Source organism: Zootermopsis nevadensis, unplaced genomic scaffold (assembly GCF_977971745.1).
Source record: "Zootermopsis nevadensis isolate Lab colony 2312 unplaced genomic scaffold, Znev_1.0 Znev_ptg000010l, whole genome shotgun sequence".
Classification (NCBI taxonomy): Eukaryota; Metazoa; Arthropoda; class Insecta; order Blattodea; family Termopsidae; genus Zootermopsis; species Zootermopsis nevadensis.
Window position 1 is genome coordinate 3,974,536 of NW_028259142.1, and position 19,444 is coordinate 3,993,979.

General features: G+C 38.3%; 2 protein-coding genes across 4 annotated transcripts in view; one reads left to right on the top strand and one right to left on the bottom strand.

The window, feature by feature from the left end:
* The first annotated feature begins 989 nt into the window (after positions 1-989).
* Positions 990-9,761, top strand: LOC110832147 (uncharacterized). Of its 2 annotated transcripts, none has more exons than XM_022068888.2 (6): positions 990-1,158; positions 2,343-2,483; positions 3,542-3,706; positions 4,272-4,374; positions 5,306-5,397; positions 6,383-9,761. In XM_022068888.2, the coding sequence occupies exons 1-6, from the start codon at positions 1,086-1,088 to the stop codon at positions 6,685-6,687; spliced, it is 879 nt and encodes a 292-aa protein (XP_021924580.2). In that variant the 5' UTR covers positions 990-1,085; the 3' UTR covers positions 6,688-9,761. The 2 variants fall into 2 exon arrangements, with proteins under 2 accessions (XP_021924580.2, XP_021924583.2); XM_022068891.2 differs by having other exon boundaries at positions 2,343-2,462.
* The window catches only part of LOC110832155 (uncharacterized), a 97,060-nt gene continuing 85,785 nt past the window's right edge, over positions 8,170-19,444 (bottom strand). Inside the window, exons 5-10 of one of the 2 annotated variants that reach the window (XM_087346248.1) lie at positions 17,792-17,866; positions 16,984-17,100; positions 15,885-16,001; positions 15,630-15,784; positions 14,897-15,278; positions 8,170-13,938 (exon numbers count right to left, since the gene is read on the bottom strand). In XM_087346248.1, coding sequence (XP_087202374.1) covers positions 13,525-13,938; positions 14,897-15,278; positions 15,630-15,784; positions 15,885-16,001; positions 16,984-17,100; positions 17,792-17,866 — 1,260 coding nt within the window. In that variant the 3' untranslated portion in view covers positions 8,170-13,524. The remainder of the gene's footprint in view (positions 13,939-14,896; positions 15,279-15,629; positions 15,785-15,884; positions 16,002-16,983; positions 17,101-17,791; positions 17,867-19,444) is intronic. The other variant, XM_087346249.1, reaches the window with a different exon arrangement.

The following is a 19,444-nucleotide window of genomic DNA, read 5'->3' on the forward strand; positions in this document are numbered from 1 at the left end:
ATTTACGCGAAATTTGTTTATTTTTATATACTTCGAGGTTCGCGGTTTACAAGCAAGAGAATATCCACTGGTAGAACGGACTATAATGGGCAAACAGACCCTAACAAATTGTTTACAGCACTGTTGTTGTTATTATCCGTAAAGTATAATACTTCTTAAAATGCTAATGGTAGCTCAGTTTGTCAAAAAAAATCTCCAAAAGACACCCATCTTCATATCTGACATAAAGTAACAATTAACTTCGTTAATAACACAAAGTATCGGACGCTGGTTCTATTTCTCTCATTGGGTAAAGGATGAAACCCATTCCGCTGGGCCAATTAGACGCAGCTAATCTCCGTCCTTAGTAAGAAACTTAGAATAAAATTTCAATATGATATTAGAAGAAGCCCCATCTTCATATTCGTCTCCGTCTCATTCTTCGTAATACATTGCGTTCACTGATAAAGTTGAACGCAGCTGACATTTCCCGGCTCCCGGCAGGAACTGCATGACTCACCGCCAAGCTCTAAAAGATTTTTCCGATGTGAGTTAACTAACGCTCCATAAAAACAAATCAGCTTAAACCTCTTTAATAGCAGTTCCTGCCGTGAGCCGGGAAATGTCAGCTGCGTTCAACTTTAGCAGTGAACGCAATGAGACGAGGCCCTGTCTTGGACATGAACATGCAAGTAGAATGGCTTCAATCAACTGAGCAGGCCTTACATATGTTTTCTAGGTCAGAACATTACAAAATACTCACTTACTACTGAATAATTTCACAGATATTGTAAGGACATATGTAGAACGCAAAGGTTTCCAAGGTCCTGACGATAAGTGCCGTCGCTTTATTAAAACGCCAGTTTTTGGCAGGTAACGCGAGACGCATTGGCGTAGAAAGGCGAGTACAATCAAATCGCGTGGCGCCAAGGAGAGCGGAGAGGCTGGGGGGACGGGTCCATTCATCTGACGGGGACCGGGTTCTGCTGCCCTCCCTCGCCGTAGTACGATCAATATAGCGCCGGTTGCCATGTAGCAGTCCTGGTTCTAGGGAACACAACAAGCCGTCTAAAAATCCCCAGAAAATAATTGTTTTCTACGGGCGAATGGCGATGCATGTTTTGTTGAGTGTCAAGTGTTTAGCTGCAATGTTCTTGGCCAACCTCAGCCATGTCTCTGGTAAGTGTTAACGCCGTCCCTCACTGTTATGTCTCGACGTGTGTGATTTATATCTCGAGGAAGTTCGTTGTTGTCAAGATTTCGTCGACAGCAAGAGAACACGGTTTTAATCGTCAGGTTATTGCTTTCCACAGTGGATGGTAAGTATGACGAATAAGAAATAACATCAAATTTTGTGCTAAACGCCCATTAATGCTACAGTTATAAAACTGTCGTGAGTGTGTGTTTAGGTTAATAAAAACGAGAAATAATTCTTCCCGACTTTAAATAAGATTGTAAACATCATGGTTCTGACAAAGTGTAATCCGCCACAGTGTGTATGAAAATTACGTCACTCGCAAAGATTATTCAGAATCTTATACTTTATTTTATAAGCAAAGATACAGCTGTGTTATCATTTATGTGTGTCCGCTTTCGGAACTAGCCACTAGATGCCACTACAAGAACGTACTTATTAATTTAGTCTGTAACATCAACATGGTGGTATTCCTAACATTTGATATGTTGTGTGGTGACACGTTTTACATAAAAAAAACATTTAATTTTATACGAAATATATTGTTAGCTGTCGATGTTGGTATTCTTGGCTGTAACGCAATGTGGACCTTCAGCAGCAACTTCGCCGACGTGAGAAACTCAAATTTCAATAAATATCCATTTTACGGCGTAAATAATGAATCATCTCAGGTAGATATTTCGTGATTTTGTACTCAGAATGACTAAAAGCATATCTAAAAAGATTGAAAAGATACAAATCATAGACGAGTAAACCAAGTTTACATATATCTTCTTTGCACCAGACATTCCAGATGCCTCTCGCTGTCCCAAATAGGTTTTACCACAAAATAAACAAACATAAATAATTGTGATATTTCAGATTCCCACAATTGCAAATATGAAGATTTGTCTTCTGGGATATTGCGTCGTGTAGTCTGGCAGATACTAACTAACATTTCAAAGGTGCTTACTGCCTTCATCGTCAGGGCCACGACCGCTCAGATACCCCTCATAATGGAGGCAGTAAGCTACTTTGAAACGTCGGTCAGCTGCTACCAGACTACACGACGCAACATCCCAGAAGACAGTCATCTTCACACTTACGATGTGGAAACCTCTCAGACTGGAGCACATTTGCCTGTAGTGACACCGATCTGGTAGTTTGACCAAAATGTCTATCATTGCAGGTGCGATGCCGTGTCAAGATACCCTGGACTGTGCCAGGATGAACCTAGGCGGCTACACATGTCAGAACTTGCGTTGTGTGTGCGACCCCAACACTGATACCGGTCTCTTCCCTTGCAGAAGTAAGAACATTGATCTGACAGGTAATTTGAGGCGTAGCATTGCTGTAGACTCATGACAGTTACTTTCTACTGACTGATCTGGTGACAGTGGAGCAAATGTGAGTAGGTTAGCAGCCACAAGAACAGGAATATGTAACATGACATTTACAGCTGGTGAAAATGTATTTTACGGCAATCACACGCCACAGTTTTTGTATAGGTAAACCGCCACGGTGGTCTAGTGGACAGAACACTGGCCTTGTAAGCCTGGGGTCTCGGGTTCGATTCCCGGCGGTGCCCGAATTTATAACTTGTGTTGGGCAAGGCCGTGGTCTAGGCAACACGGAGTTTTCCTCCGTGGCATCCCAACAATTACTCCATTCACACACAGAAGAAGGCAATGGCAAACCACTTCTGGATCATCTGCCAAGAACGTATATGAACAGGTCCCAGTCCGAGAAAAGGATGGAAGGATCCTGTTCATATGGACCTGTCGTCAGACAGAATAATAATTAAAAAAAATCGTGATAATTCTTAACTTTATTATTATTCGATATTCTTGCAATGCATGAAACTAGTTAGGCTTATTAAAATGTGTGTAAACGAAACCTATGGTAAAGCCCGTTTAGGCAAACATTTGCCTGACAAATTTCCTATTCAAAATTGTTTAAAGCAAATAAATCCTTTATCACCAATGCTTTCGAATATGAAATTAAGAAGTTCCAAGGAAACCAGGTGGGACTGAAATTTAATGGGACACATCAGCTTCTAGTCCATGCTGAAGATTTAGATCTATTGGGGTATAAAATAAATCCCATACACAAAAACACAGAAATTCTAATTGACGCTTGTAAGGAGATTGGTCTAGAAGTAAGCACAGAGAAAACTAAGTATATATGACGATGTATCGTCACCAAGTTGCAGGGAAAAATGTTACATAAAGACAATTAAAAGATCCTTGGCAAATGTGACGAAGTTTAGATATTTGGGAGCTACAGGAATAAATAAAAGTTTTATTCGTGAGTAAATTAAGAGCGGGTTAAATTCGGGCAATGCTTTCTAGCGCCCAGTTCAGAACTCACACCAGTTTCTTGGCGCAGGCCGGACGTTCGGCGACAAGTGTCGGGCAGACTACGAGTGTCCCGAGGAGCTAAACCTCGTGTGCGCGAGGATCGAACTGAGGACTTGTCGCTGCCGAAGAGGTTACATGTGGAACGTTATGACCAAGACCTGCTACATGATAGACGACCAACCTTACGACAACGGTGAGCAGTTCAGGACCTCCGTTTACTTGTAAGGACTAGAAATAGGCCTACTCTTACCTCTGGAACACCCAACTTAGAAAGAATTCCGGATGCTGAATGACAGTTTCGGCGACGTTTACCCGGCGTCTGCATATAAGTATAAAACAAATTATTTCTTCTCTCCAATTCAAGTTAATTTCCCTCTGATTACATCACGAAATGCAAACATAAGCATAGCTAACTTTTCTGTAAATCAAAATACAGGCCGATTCCAGAATATTCTAGTACGCAGAACGATACGAGAGGAATACATTATAATTAGGTATCTTCATGAAGACAACAAATTTAATTATTTTATCAGAAAGCGACATAATTATATCCAAAATTAAAATATACAGTTTTTCTGCACGTGTCAAATTCGTTGGTAGTGGAACCACACGTGACTTACAGACAAATTTTTCTAGACAACAATGTAGTGTTAAAAGTATTGTGCCTTGTGTGGTTGTAAATTAACACTTAAGATTATTAGTGTTGGATCGTTCTTATTTCCGAAAGTGCTGTAAACAGTTGTATATCCTTTTTGCAGGCAACAAAGGATTTGACCCTGTGAGAGAAATCATCGTCCCTGGAATCGTTATTATGACGATAGGCACATTGATCTACGTAGGAATCAAAGTTTTCTGTAATTGGTGAGTAGTAACATTTCTTAAATCTGCTTAGAGAACCATTAAACACGTAAACGTAGAAGTCCACACGGCTCTACAAACCCAGAAGATCAACACAGGCATTGCATAATTGGTTATAGAATCATCTCGACTTTAGTTGGAAGCATAAATAAATCACCTATATGACGTATTATTCGGTGATATCTGTGCATAATTATAATGATAAAGGTGGCATTTCTTATCCTTCCACGTCCGCGTGGTGGCAAAACGTTAGGTCCACTGCGAGAAGCAAAGACATTTTCTGGAAAGTACGTAGTTTAAATCAATTGGGCGTCTACACTATGATCTGCTGACGTCATCAATTTCAGACCGCACTGCAGCAACGCAAAGCTGGGTCTACTTTAAACCAAATCTAAATTCAACCACACATGTCCTTTTTTCTTACAAAATCCCATCATTTATAAAAGATATTTGAAATTCGACGCGAAATTGTACAAATTCACGTTACATAAAAATACACGATATTTTCTCACAGAACTTGTTCCTCCGAAACGATTACATTCATTGAATCGAATTCTCGTGAAACGAAAAAAACCTCGCTTCAAATTACTCTTCAGGACATCAAAAGAATACATTGAATTTTTACTGGGGTTAAAGCGGACTGGGCGTGTTCCTGGATATCAGCATCACACTACAGCCACCTACTGGATAGGACGCTGTGTGGGTCCCGAGACAATTTTGATTCTGAAAGGTGTAGACGACCGAAGCGTGAAGCTCACAGCTCGTTTCTATATAGTGCCTTTTGAGATGCTGTGCCGTGTAATCTTGTAGATACTGACCGACGTTTCAGAAGAGTTTACCGCCTCCATCATCACGGTCAGTATCTACCAGACTACATGGTGTACGTTCCAGAAGACAGCCACAATCTTATCTTAATCTTTTTTTCTGGTCGCAGCGGGAAGTTCTGGAGACGGCGGGGAAGGCAGCTGAACAGGGAGTTGGACGATGGATCGCATCAGCAAGCCACGTGGGTCGCGTCCTACAGGGGTAAGAGGTCCTCTAGCCCTATTTGGCAATGCCCACTGCATAACATAAAAAAAGAAAGAAAATATTTTCCTTACTCACCATCTACCCTGCTGCCTGAAGAAATTTCCATTCTCTTATGTCCATATATTGTAGAATCCCACATCACTCACAATTTCTACAAATAAAATATGATTTGTCTACAAATAATAAAACTATATATCACAAGATCTTAATCTTTCCGAAATACAGAGGAACACACCACACATATTCAGATTTAATGTCACATTTCTTCTCCAGAAGAGCTGAACGAATTCTAGTCACCTAAACCAATTACATTTGTCACTTTAACGGTTTCAATCCAACAGTTGCACAACTAATTACTCGTATATTTCATGTCAAAGTATAAAACTCTAACCAAAACCTATGAACTTCTTCTCCAAACCAACATCACTTGTTGTTGCTACCATATTGATAAATAACGTGCCATTCACTAAAATTCACCAATCATAATCCAAGAAACAAGAAACATACGATACTGCGTTCTGGAGTAGTCGAATGTTTAAATGCGTTCACTAAGCAAAGGCTATAATTAAGAGTATGATTCACGTGTTCTATGATGCAGAAACAAATGTCGGAAAAGACGAGAACCAAACGTTCAAACTTCGCGTAAATTCGCATATTACTCCACCTGTACATATTACGGTATGCCTGCCTGGAATTTTGTTCGGAAGAAAATAAACGAGTCAACAAATACCGCAGACCATTACATGAATATATGTACGTTAATAAATACAAATATGACTGTTGTAGAAATACTTGAAGTCGTGACTCTGGCTTACTATGAGTCCTATCTGATCTCTTATTATGCTATTTTTAAGACTAGTTTTCGAAAGAAATATAAAAAAATTCTATAGACCTCTTTCAAACAGATGATTTCTTGTTAAATTAGTCTAAGCAGTAACTATTCAAAGTTCTAACATGCAGCAGTTTTCTCACTTGTTCACAGTGTTCAGCTCGCTGAATGGAATGGAGACACGTTCTTCGCCTGCACTGTCACCCAGTTCATCTTTCCCACTACACCCTACACCCTGCATGGGACTGTTCTTGCCCAGTGGCTCTCTAGCTGCTACTTCCGCTACAGCTTCTACAACATCTCCACCACCATATGAAGAAGCACTTAAACACAAAGTGATTCTCAGCAGCTTCCCCAGTGCCACAACTGTCATTCTACATACAGCTCCACCCATCCAAGGGCCACTGAATAACCTACCAGCCCACTTCATGTGCAGTAACCCGGTCCCTCCGAACTGAAAGACTTGGAACCAGGATATATTGAAACAATTTAAGTTTGGGGTTAGTGCTGCTGGTGCAAACTCTTCACAGAGGAGAGGTGTGGTTAATCAGCAAGTTTGAAGACCAAAAGAACTTCAAGAGAATGGAAGTCAAGGGATTCTTTATTCTTCAAATTCCAGATGAGAATAAATATTACAAGATGATTATTTGAAGTGCTATGGCCATCTTTGGAATGGCACCATTTGAGAGGACTAACAAAGATTTGAAGCCATATTTTTTTTTGGCTTATGATACGAGATGCCAGAACCTTCTTGAACATTTGAAAGGATCAAAGAATTCCCACAATATTATTGTCCCTCTCTGTCATGCAGAATCAAGAAGTGAAATTCCTGAACTGAAAGTTCAGATACTGAATGCCTACAGGATACAAAAGACTGCATATAATACACAAGTTTGAGAAAATAATTATTATTACTGCTTGGATTGCTTTTGCCCGATTTACATTGGTACGAACTATGGTCCATTTGAAACAGATGAGCCTGTACAAACAGCAGACTTTACATATTCTGTTTCCACCTCTCCAGATTTCAACCAGAAGTGAGGTGTACTATATACAAAATTAAAGATATCAGAATACCATAATATTCAGATGTTCATTAAGTTTTCCATAAATCTTTTATTCATGTGCACACTTGACAGAGAATACAAAGAGAAAATAGATAATTTTGTAAAATGTGATTGTATATGTAAAGTTAACTAAGGGTTAATTGTATTAATCTTCTTTCATATCCAACATAACCTAACATATCCGTCCAAGGATAGTATCAGCAAGAAATTGGCATGTAAGTAGCAGTAATGAACAAAGGCCAGTAAGTTCAAATAATATTTCAAGAAGCTAATGATTTTTTCTTCCCCCAATATGATGTTCACTTTTTGGGCTCTTTTGATAGATGCACAAAATTGTTGGGTGCAGAATGCTATGCACACGGCAATCATAAAAATGTCACATAATACATATGGTGTATGTATGGCAATATAGTCCCACAAAATGTTGATAGACAGGCTACAGTAAATTTAGCTTTATAATGTCACATCATTAAAAAAGTATGTGATAATACTTGCAGATAATTACCTGGTTCTTGTAGACTGCTTGTGGATACAGCAAACAGACACTGGTAGAATATTTTGGCTGTTGGTAAAGAGATTTAAATCTAAAAATACTATATCACATTTTATATTACACATAACTGGAATGTATAAATGTGTTTAGTGGCAATGAACAGTTAGTAAACAGCACAGTTACATTTACTATTATTATTTAACTTCAGTTTCTTTGTGGTAGTGCTGCAGCACAGCACTTCATCCCAAGTTTGTAAATCAGCTACTTTTACAATTGTTATTTACGCCTCATATACTGGAAAACATTGTCCTAATTGCTATGAGGAACACAGAAGTATGTAATTAGGATACAGCAGGCAAATGTAAGAAAAACACAAAATATTATCAATAACAGAGAACCTGTATTCAGTGACAAGTATGCTATAAAATGTCCAGAGCCTAAAATGAAGATTCTAACAGAAACATTCCCTACAAATCCACATACTGAATCACTGTCACAAATCCCGTAACTCAGTACGCATGATCACAAAATCAAAAGTCACAGGCATACAATGTACGATATTAAAACACACACATACATAACCTCACCAGCAATCAAAACAAAAAATTGAAACTTTGCACCTTTAAAACATCAACCACCACAAATACCAGCAGCAATATACACATACATCTATCATTTCCACTGTCTTAATTTCAAGCACTTCCTTTCTTAAACTTAAATAGGCCATGGCTTTCCAATTGTAAATATGATCAAAATGAAGTATGTGGTATCAAGTTTATTTGAAGTGAACAAATCCTAACAGTCTCAATTACCAGAGGTGCTTCATATAAACAATAAACATGAGAAACTTTGATAAAATCATGAGATAATTTCATCACAGCTTCTCAGCCAACATAACTTGATAATACTGAATGTATGCGACTCGCATAGAATGGACAGGATTTGCATGAATATTAACACCAATAAATGCAATATACTTTTTACCGTTGACTAGTTATGTTGGCAACATATATAAAAATACCGAACTGATACAAATTTGATTTTGGAAGTGACCACATACACAAAACATTTGTACAAATTTTATGCGCACATGGCGCACCTTCAGGCACAACTGTTTCTCAGAACCAAAATATTTTGGAAAGTTGTTCAGTTCTGTTACTCAAAGAAGTGTGCTAGATGTAAACTGCTTTCAACATTCAAAATTACACGTAACATTGCAGATGTAACATAACCTACATTTTTTGACAACAAACAGCTATTCCCAACATAACAACAAACAACAAAATAAAAAGAAAACAAGTATGTTATAATGTGAAGCTCTGGAACTCTCAACCAGTTGAGATATCCAGAGAAGATTGGTTACATATACATTGTGGAGGCAAAGAGAGGATTAACAGCTGTTACCAACAGAAGGGCACTATTAAATTAGGTTAGGTTAGGCAAACATTTCACAGGACTTGGTGAAGATAAAATTATCCCACCCACTTACAATAGACTGTAACATACATCTTTCTGTTTTACATTTACAATCTACACAAATACCAAATGACCTATAAGATTTACCAGGCGAAAGCATATTTAATGGATGAAAATTAAATCTGATATTTTTTTAAGGAATGCATGCTGTTGCGTGTTGATCGTTAGGTTGACAGTCAACCTACACAACAAATTTTGATTATAGTATCAACACTTATTAAAATTCATTACATGTTTTGACATTAATAGGTCATCTTCAACTGGTCAAAACTAGATGTGAATGAATAAATAATTAATCAACTGGAACTGGAAGATAGGGTATAGCTGTTATCTTTCATTGAAAGTCTTTTATGATAGTCGTAAGTCTTAAAGTAGTAAATTGGGATATTACTATTAATTAGCAATTTATTTTACACAAAGACTAACTGGGCATACTACAATTAAGTAGTGGTATAATTTATAGAAAGAAAGAGCTGATACTTGGATGTGCCAAATGGGGGGGGGGGAATGAAATTAAAATGTAAATGATTTTAGTATATGACAAAAACGCATTACCAGCATATTTGAAATTAACAAAAATTAGGAAATTCAATCACAATAAATGCTTATCACTACACAAATCTTTGTTACTTCCAAATTTTCATGAACATTTCATTTCTCCTGCAGTTCATATCAATTGTTTTTGCATTTCTGTTACCCGTTTAGAAAGTTTTAATTTTGTTCAGTTCTGTATTTAAGAAGGACCATATTACAGCATTCTAAATGGCAAACCATTAATCCTCTCCTAAGATGGTGTACTATCAGTGGTAAGAATTGTGAGAGAAAATTTTCCACATATAATCACAACCTTTGCATTCGTGGAGATCCTCCATAGGATGACTTATCACATTATCCATAATGACACTTATGATGTCATTAGGACATGGAAGTCTTGGGAGAAAACAACTCATTATAACTTAATAATACATTGTATTCATTAAAAATAATTATTAGTATATTATGTGTACCCTACAGTGTTTACATAAAATTTAAAACCAACATTTATCCACCTGAAAAAATAACAGCTAACTAATAACCACACCACACACTCAAAAATTTTCAAGTTGTTCCTAACAACAAATGTATTTCAACATTTCTAAATACTATATTAATATTTACATTACAAACTAAAAATTAGCAATATTATTCTATAATTTTTCACTAAATTTAGCAACTATTTGTAGATACTACACTAAAACACTTCACTGCAGTATCACCAGTGCTTGCAGTTTTCAAAAGTATTCATGTGTATTTAGAAGTTTGAGGATTTCTCATGAGACTCAACAAAATATAACAGAAAGGCATTTTCCAGTGCAGATCATTCATATAAAGACAGCATCATATCAGACGGCTGTCTTCTGGGTTTTAGCGCTACGTAGTCTGGTAGACTTCTAGCATTAACAGCAGCAACAACACATTATGTAACAGATCACCAGTGTTTCAAATTTGCTTCTTATTTTTGGCTTATATTGGCAGGACATGTGGTTACAGGAAACAGTTTCAACTAACACAACAGTTTAGATTAATTTATTATTCTTGATATCGATGAGCCCAGTGAAAGATCATTAAAGGTAAGGAAAGACAGGTGTATTATCAACCTGTTTCACCTTGAGTCAGAAGTTGGTGGCACACCAGTAATGTCACTTTCCTACCCCCATTCCAACAAATTATGGGGTGGATGTGTGCAATGAAAGAAACTGGGTGCCTCAAGATTCATACCTGCCATTTCACTTATATTGTGTTAGAATGTATGAAGGCGATTCAAATTTAACCAAGAATTGTCGCCGTCTCTCATTGTAATGTCCTAAAAAATTCTATCCTGCAGAGTACAACAAGTACATACATAGAGGAGTACCTTGAGAAAATGTCTTAACACAAAACAGGTTAAAGACAATTTATTGATATGTTATGATCTAATACCAGATGAAATTCGAATTATGAGTGTGTATGACGACGTCCGTGTATGTAGAGGAGTGAATGTCTGCACTAAACAACACAGCCACCTTAACTGAGAGAAGTTCTGAATTTTGCCATTATATTGTCTGCAATTGTAACACAAAAAAAATATCTGAGTTTCAAGACAGGACAGGAGGACAATGCAGGCTAAATACTTCAAAATAATTGTAAGAGTTTCATGGAATGTTGAGGTATGCACCTACAAGTGCAATGGCAGGAATGATGGTGTAGTGAGGTTATGTGATAAAATCTAGAAACTAACTAAACAGGAACAACACGACACAAACCACTAACACAAACACTAATGTCACCTGGAGAATGAACACTCCAATTAGCCATTAAAATCTAAAGTCTTATTTGTTAAGTACGGTTATGTTTCAAGAACCCTACAACACGTATGGTTTCCTAATACTGGTTTCTACCTAAATCTACATACACAGCAGCTGTTTCTATCTATAGAGCTTATAGGGGATGTCACCAGGACCCATTAACTCCTACATAACCTTTCTGAAAGTCTATTAAAAATAAATAAAAGTCTAATTCCAATATAAATGTAACACTGGTGCACTGATGCTCCTACAGAAAGACCAGTATTCCAGTCCCCCATCGATACATTTAGTTAAAAGACTTTATTTGCAAAATTCACATGGCAAGATCTCTATTCATGTAATGAACTTCATATCATGCATTATTGAACACTTTCAAATGTTGCTAACAACAAAGATATTAAAATATTGTCATTTAAAATGCATTCAATAAATTAACGTACAGGAGCAATCCAATTTCTCACATCAGACTATTTTTGAGTTAACCATCATTACTGCAACATTACTGTTAAACAGGGATATTTCTTCACTTTATAGTTACGAAGGGTTATCAGCAAGCCGCATCTTAAATGCGGATGGCAGCGTCAGTTACAACAGGCATAATAATCATAAAACTCCTTTTCATATGCAGAAAGCAATTCAACTGTGACAGAAGTCGTAAACCTAAAAATACACAAGATTCACCACTTATTTTCATATCTGATGAATCTGACATATACATATTCACTACTACAATGCGTACTACTGCAAAAATAAACCGATGAACTAAAGAGGAAAAGAATTATCTCATCACATAAATAGCCTTTCATTATCACAATGCTGCAATGTTAAGAATTTGTAAGCATATACTCATATAATCCTTTGTTAATCCTCAGTAGTAAAGGTGATGGATAAAAAAAGTCAGCTAACATTGGGGTGTGCTATCAGCAAAAGCACAAATTATATGTACCCTTTGCAAACAATGACAAAAAACATTAAATTTATGTTGAAATTTGCATTAACGATAACACATAATCTAGCGAGTTGATCTGGTATTCCGATTTAAAAATCAGAAACATTTTGTTGCATTGAACATATGAATGTATCAACATGTTTGGATAGCAGCGAAGGAAGCAAAATCTCAACAAACAATTACTTAAACATAATATGACTGCTGTCATATTAATAAAAATTCAAGTCAATATTTGTTCATTACTGACGCAAAATTAGAAAATCTGTTATCACTCCAGAACTACTATTTTCATTTTTGGTTTATTATAAAGACTAAAAGTTATAAAAATTTGTCAGACTGATGACGTTATCAAACTTTCCCTTCGGCAAAGTCTGTCAACATTTTATATGACCACTGTGGCAGATCAAATATGCATTTGTACAGTTCCTGAAATGGGTAATGCCATGACAGACCCAGTTTAAAAAATAAATACATTTTCAGTTTCTTAATAATACAAGTGCACACAAGAAACTATTTTGTGGCTCCTCCTTAAAGTTAATTTATACGCTGCGTGAATCTCTGTGACCAAAAAATGATAAAGCATAAACATCCAAGTGAGAAAAATCTAAACCTTACACGACCAAGAATAAAACTGAAAAAAAGGAGACAACACGATGAATCTTGGGGCTGAAAGTTTCTGAAAATTGTTGAGGGTAGACACAAATACCAATAACTTTCAAATTAAATGTTTCATATCACACAAAAATCTCATCTTCGTGTTTCCTTTACTGTAACAAATATTCCTGTTAAATTTGGTTAATGAAAACTGACAACTTTTTAATTAAAAATCACATCAATGGAAATAATATGTTAAAAAACTAAATACTCAACAGACAGATGTAAGACCATCATAACCACAATAAAGCTCTATCCCTTAACAGCATGAAAGAAGAGGATTTGAAGGTCCTCCGCTCAACTTCAGAACCACATGTTCTGTATCAACAAGTTTACCTCTTGGACACTCTGCTGATGAGCTTTCTGAAGGAAGCAGTCCATTTGGAGCGATGTAGTCCCTGAGCGGACTTCTCAGTGTTGTCGTTTGCTAATTTTATCTTGTTAGTGCCCCTCGAAGTGGACATGCTGCGATGTCCACCTGCAGTGTCATAGAGTTCTGAGGAGAACCCAGAGTCGGATGAGAAGGCTCTACTGGTCGCAGCAGCAGCCAGGGAAGGGCCGGCTCCCATATTGGACGAAGTTGATGTAAGCGAAGTATCTGTCACTGGCATATTGGAAGGACTGCCAAAGGCACAATGGCAAGGAGGAGGACCTCCTGCTGTTGTATCAAGCATGTTGAATGAGGACAATTCCTCCCCATGGCCAGAGTCTTCACTGCTGGCTTCAGATGATGAACTAGTGCTCACCTACCAAGAGAACACAATGTCAGTTCACTGAAATTATACAGCTACGGCATATCTTAATTCAGTTTGCATGTTTTCACACTTTGCAGCATTTCCTATTTATGTGCCATATCTCCACACATACATTCATTTGTTGAAAGGGAGCCCATAATTCCAAAATGCTACACTATGTGCCACTAGTGTTGCTTTCAGTTCAGAAATTCAAATGGCTTCCATATTGGTATTATTAATGTTAATAAATAAAAACACACTGATTTGATTACTACATTAAAAATTCTTTGGCCTCTCAAATCACCAAGATCCTTACTACCCATCAGATTGGTGGCCAGTTGCACTGTTTTTTACTTTTCATGAAAATAGTTTGTGACTACTCACTATAACAGCTGCTTTAAGAACTGTCTCTTACTGAATACAGTAAATAATAAACTGTGACATAACAGCCCTCTGAGAGCCAAAGCCGACTAGCTGGCTGCTGGCCTCACGTTCACATGCCTAAGCAGAGGTGAACGATCATCCAACCAGATATAGAGTGACGTGTGGTCAGCACGACAAACCCCCAGCCATTGCTACTTTTCCTGACCGGATTACGCTACTTATCGTAGCTCCCCAATTTCCTCACGATGCTGGGTTGACACCGGCCCCATACACTGGTCGAAAATCTCATGAGAAATTTCTTTCCCCGAGACTCGAACCGGCGCGCATTCCGTATCACCGGTCCGAAGCATGATGCCTCAGACCACGTGGCTATGACGCGGGACTACTGAATACAGTAGAGTCCAAATTATGTGACCTAAATGGGACTGAAGGACAGTCAGATCATAAAAAATGTTTCATAATACCGAAGACTAATTAAAAAGTTGAGGGTAACACAACCAACGATGAGTTGACCACTGATAAAATGGAGTGTTCTGAAAAGAGCACGTTGGATAATCAAGACTCTACTCTATACATAATTTCTCACCTCATCGATGTAAGATATATAAGGTAGAAGCGTTAGGCCGCCCACAGCACCATGAGCTATTTCACCAGGAAAATCTATGGGAAGAGACGGAGAAGGAGAGGGGGAACTGGTGGACGTTTGGGTCTCTGTTTCCTCCGAAGAATAGGCTCTGCGGAAGGAGTATTCAGATCGGGTGGATGGGAAAGGAGACGAGTGGCCCAAGAAGGCGTAGTAACCGGACATGGCTGAGAGGCGCCTCTGTCCTTGCGCGCTTGTACCGTTGCAATCCTCTGACGCGGTCGAGTATTTGTCGGATGTAGAGGAGCTGGTTAGGGGTACAGGCCGTATCCAGTTCCGCAGATCTTGCAGTGGTGTTTGGAAGCAGGACAGAAGTTGTTTCTTGCTGTAATTCAAGGCAAAGATTTTACGATGAGTTAATATTTATATTCTTTGAACATTCAATGATTCTTTCCTTTGCTACTTTGTCTTGTCAAAATACATACAAACTTTTACTTGGAAAACCTGAATCAGAGATCACTCGAATTAGGAATAAAAAGGTATCAAACTTGTTCTTGCAGTGAACAGAACAGTGGTTAGTGTGTGGGTGGTCATGCAGAAGGAAAATGTCTTCTGCTACAGATGACAGAAGATCTGCGTTTCAAAACTTGTCAGTATAATCACCGATTCTGTAAAGCATCTAGAAGATTAACTTGGAAATATCTACTGAAATACTGACCAGAATATGTATACTTACTCGCTACCCTTATCCGCGTAGTCCCCGAATGTGGCCTTCGTATAAGCGCAGACCGAGCACTTCTTCCTGTTACACATGGCAAGATGTTTCATTCCCTTCTTGAACTGATTGTTAAGTGACGCACTCTGCCGTGCAACGAACTTTAACTCCGTGACCTGCAAGAATACATTATCATAAATTGTACATCCAGGTACTATCTGGACTGTGCCACAACATTTTTTTTTTTGGCAAAGGAATGGTTTTCTTACAACATACTTCTTTCTCCAGGCCAATAATGTTCTGGCTGATCCTTTTCTTCTGCTGAGTAAGGTCAACCAGGTAATGTCCAACGCCCTTTCGCTCTTCGCACAGAGTTTCCTTCAGTTTCTCGTTCTACGACAAAGGAAACTGAGCTTAGTCTGTTAAAGTTTAGAAGTTCAGTGGATCAAATTGACATGGACTGTCATGGCTGAATGTATTAATTCAGTTTCTCTCAAGAATCTCCAGAAAATAAACTTGTACTTAAAATTTTACGTGGACTTGTAGATACTGGAACTTATTACCATAATGACAAGGTTAGAGTGTCTGGAGCATGAAACCGACCATTCATCTCTAACCACTTTGCTGTAACATTCGTCAGCAGTGAACAAACAATCTTACGATCTGAAATATACATAAATTCTCCATCATCGTTCTGTAACACTTACAATACATAACTGACCGAGATATGTACTTGAACAGAGAAAATACAAATTTGCAAATAACATATCTGTATTGATCACTGGAAAATTCGTGTAATGTTGAAGGTTTACAAATTATATGAACATAATAACAATATGGACGCTTTGGGAACAAATATAGTTTGAAGTGAATAACAGCAAAATAACAAATATAGTCTGAAGTGAATAACAGCAAAATAACTGTATGTCTCGAGCCATCCTGCACTGCATTCGAGGCATGTGAATGAGTCCGTAATGAACACGCTTATAATTAATGAACCTTAGAGCCTAAACAATGTGCGAATGAATCAGCAACGAAAGGTAACTATGTACAATTGCAGTACTTCATTGCCGATGTCGTCAAAGTGATTCTCGAGTGACGCAACGCTCCAAAGAGGCGCGTAAGAGGTGAACTGGTAAGGTATTCTAGACTGGGATGGGTTGTCGCCTTCTATCTGCGGACACCTTATATCCCTGGAAAGCGGAAGTCTCACTCAGAGCCAGTCTGGGCACCGTTGCTAAAAGAAAAATTCCCGACCCTGTCGTGAACCGAGTCCCAATAGGCCAACCCGCACGGACCGAGCTATTCTGGCTCATATTTCTGATTGGTTCAACTTTCATAAGGAACGAACACAACACAGATTGATTTCACTTGCCTCTCTCTCGAGGGTGTCCTTCTCTGTGGCAATGGCAGTCACCTGGCGCATGACTTCCTGACGGGCGCGTTCTAGCCCTCGGCGAGTCGCTTCTGATTCTGCAGCCTGCCGCTTTAGCTGAAGACATGAAATGTAAATCAGCTGTTGAGTTACACGTAAATAACGTCAAGAACTGAAGCTTCATCGGGCGCCAAATGCATGTTGATGTACGTATAAACTTGCCTTGTAAACTACGACAAATAAACAGTTCATTAACGCGTAACCCGAAACCATTTCTTTTCCCACATACCCAAAGTCTTTTTGCCCTTTAAAGCTCAGTGGTAATCATGTGCACCACCTACTTTCGAACATTTCTCTACGTAACAAAAAAAAGATCGAGAAAAGTAAAAGAGGCTATTAAAATTCTTCAATATAACATCTAACAAAAATCTGTACCCTCTTCAGGGTTTAAGCGAGAACGGACAGGAAGCTGATGAGTTATACGGAGTTAGGCGAAAGATCAGGCCAGAAGCGCCGGCCAATCAGAGGGCGGATGAAGCTTTCACGACGACTAACATTAATAAAATCTCCTCGGCCTGTCAGTCGTGCCGGTTGATTAAAAATGGACGTTACAGGGACAAGCTCACCAGGATTAGATCCCGAAACGTCAATTTTTAACATAACTGCCATGGCTGTTAGTCCGAGGAGAGTTTACTAATGATAAAAACTACGCAATCCGATTGTCCTTCATACAAAGTACGACGGAAAACAATGGCTCTGAAATGGCCGTCTCTTAAAAGAGAGTTTTGACACCCCCAATCTCACCTACCTGCCGGTAGGCCTCATTCTTTTCTCGCTCCAGCCTGTCCTTCCATTGCCAAAATTTCTCTTTTTCGGCTCGTAACTGAAACAAACAAAGGATATCAAAATACTAAGGCGAAGAGTGAAAACCCGTAGGCTTTTTTTCAAGTGGCGCAAAAGCTATTAGCAGAGTTTACAATACAATTATTATTCTTTTTAAAGGGCTCATACGGCCTATACGAATCCGTACTTGAGCTAATATAGCCTACGTACATTCCTGACAAACACCCACAAAATATTCATTAAAATTTTAGTCGACAGGAAACATTTGTAAGGTCAGGAGTAAAGCAGTGACTACGTATTAAAACACATACAAAACGAAACTTCTGACGATCTGTAAGTTTTGCGTTCTGGGAAGGGGGAAAAATGAGAACACGTCTGTAGACCGAAAATGATACGTGCAGTCTGGTAGAAATTAACTGACGTTTCAGAGGTACTTGCTGCCTCCACCATCAGGGCGGTCGCCTCCACGATGGAGGCAATAAAAATGACTGATGGATGCACAGACACGTGGCTTCCCCGAACATGTAACTTTGTAGGATTTATTCACGGTTTATTCAACGACGCTGTCAGTGGCTCTTGCTACCTCGCGTCGAATAAGGGTCTATTTATATAGGAACGTAAATATAACGACACTAGCCCTTGCCGATTTTTCAGAAAATATTATTCAATGTTTTTCAATGGAACTGTTTAGGAAAAAATATCGTTGGAGACGTAAGTTGGGCGAGACTCGTTCGTGGAACGGACGAGCTCGGAGTCAATATAAACAGTTCCTTTGAAAAACGTTGAATAATATTTTTTGAAAAATCGGCAAGGGCTCGTGTTCGTTATCTTTACGTTCCTATATAAATAGACCCTAATGAGATGGAACGGTAAAGAAGACAAGTAGAATAGAAACAAAGAGACGAAAAAATCAACTTGATCCAGCGGGGATGATGAGTAAGTATCTATTAATGACACCAACCATAAAATGAGATGATTAAGACAGATACAGAAATAATGACCACAAAATCACGCAAAGCAGCGTGTACTCAGCAGAGCGAGCTTTATAACATCTGAAAGACATTAATAACATTCTAAGATCTGCACAGTGCACTGTCCTTACGAGTACAAACGAGGCTTTGCATACTGAGTAATGACACTTATCTTGCGAGGAAAACCGTATCAAATAAGAATTTCCGTTTCGTTCTCAATATTTACACTACTTCCAACTTATCAAATCAAAATCCCTGTTACTGAGAACGCGTTTCAGGGATTTCGACATGGCGTTTGACAATTTATAAAGGCTACATTAAAAACTACACTAAAACAAAGGAACTCGATATCTCATGAAGGTTATTTTAACAGAAAATCACATTAAAGTAACATCGGTACGTGAGGAGAAAACTTAATTACTTCCTTTTTATAATGAAAGATATAAATAAATTAAACCTCGGGGAAGTTATCCATCGTAACATCCTTCAGTGCCCATCAGCGTCACGGTCAAAGAAAAGATTGAATCAACAGAGTGAATAAATTCCACCTAGGATAAAACACTACGTGAAACATAAAGCGAGATGGTCATCTCCTGACGGCTTTCAGTCCACTGCATCAGACTCAAGCACGGGGCAAACGAGAAGCG

What these genes read in the sequence shown, in the direction of transcription:
- LOC110832147 (XM_022068888.2), top strand. Translation starts at nt 1,086, where the DNA reads ATGGCGATGCATGTTTTGTTGAGTGTCAAGTGTTTAGCTGCAATGTTC. An exon ending in CAACCTCAGCCATGTCTCTG is followed by an intron (nt 1,159 to 2,342) that starts GTAAGTGTTAAC and finishes CTATCATTGCAG; the next exon opens with GTGCGATGCCGTGTCAAGAT. An exon ending in ATCAAAGTTTTCTGTAATTG is followed by an intron (nt 4,375 to 5,305) that starts GTGAGTAGTAAC and finishes TTCTGGTCGCAG; the next exon opens with CGGGAAGTTCTGGAGACGGC.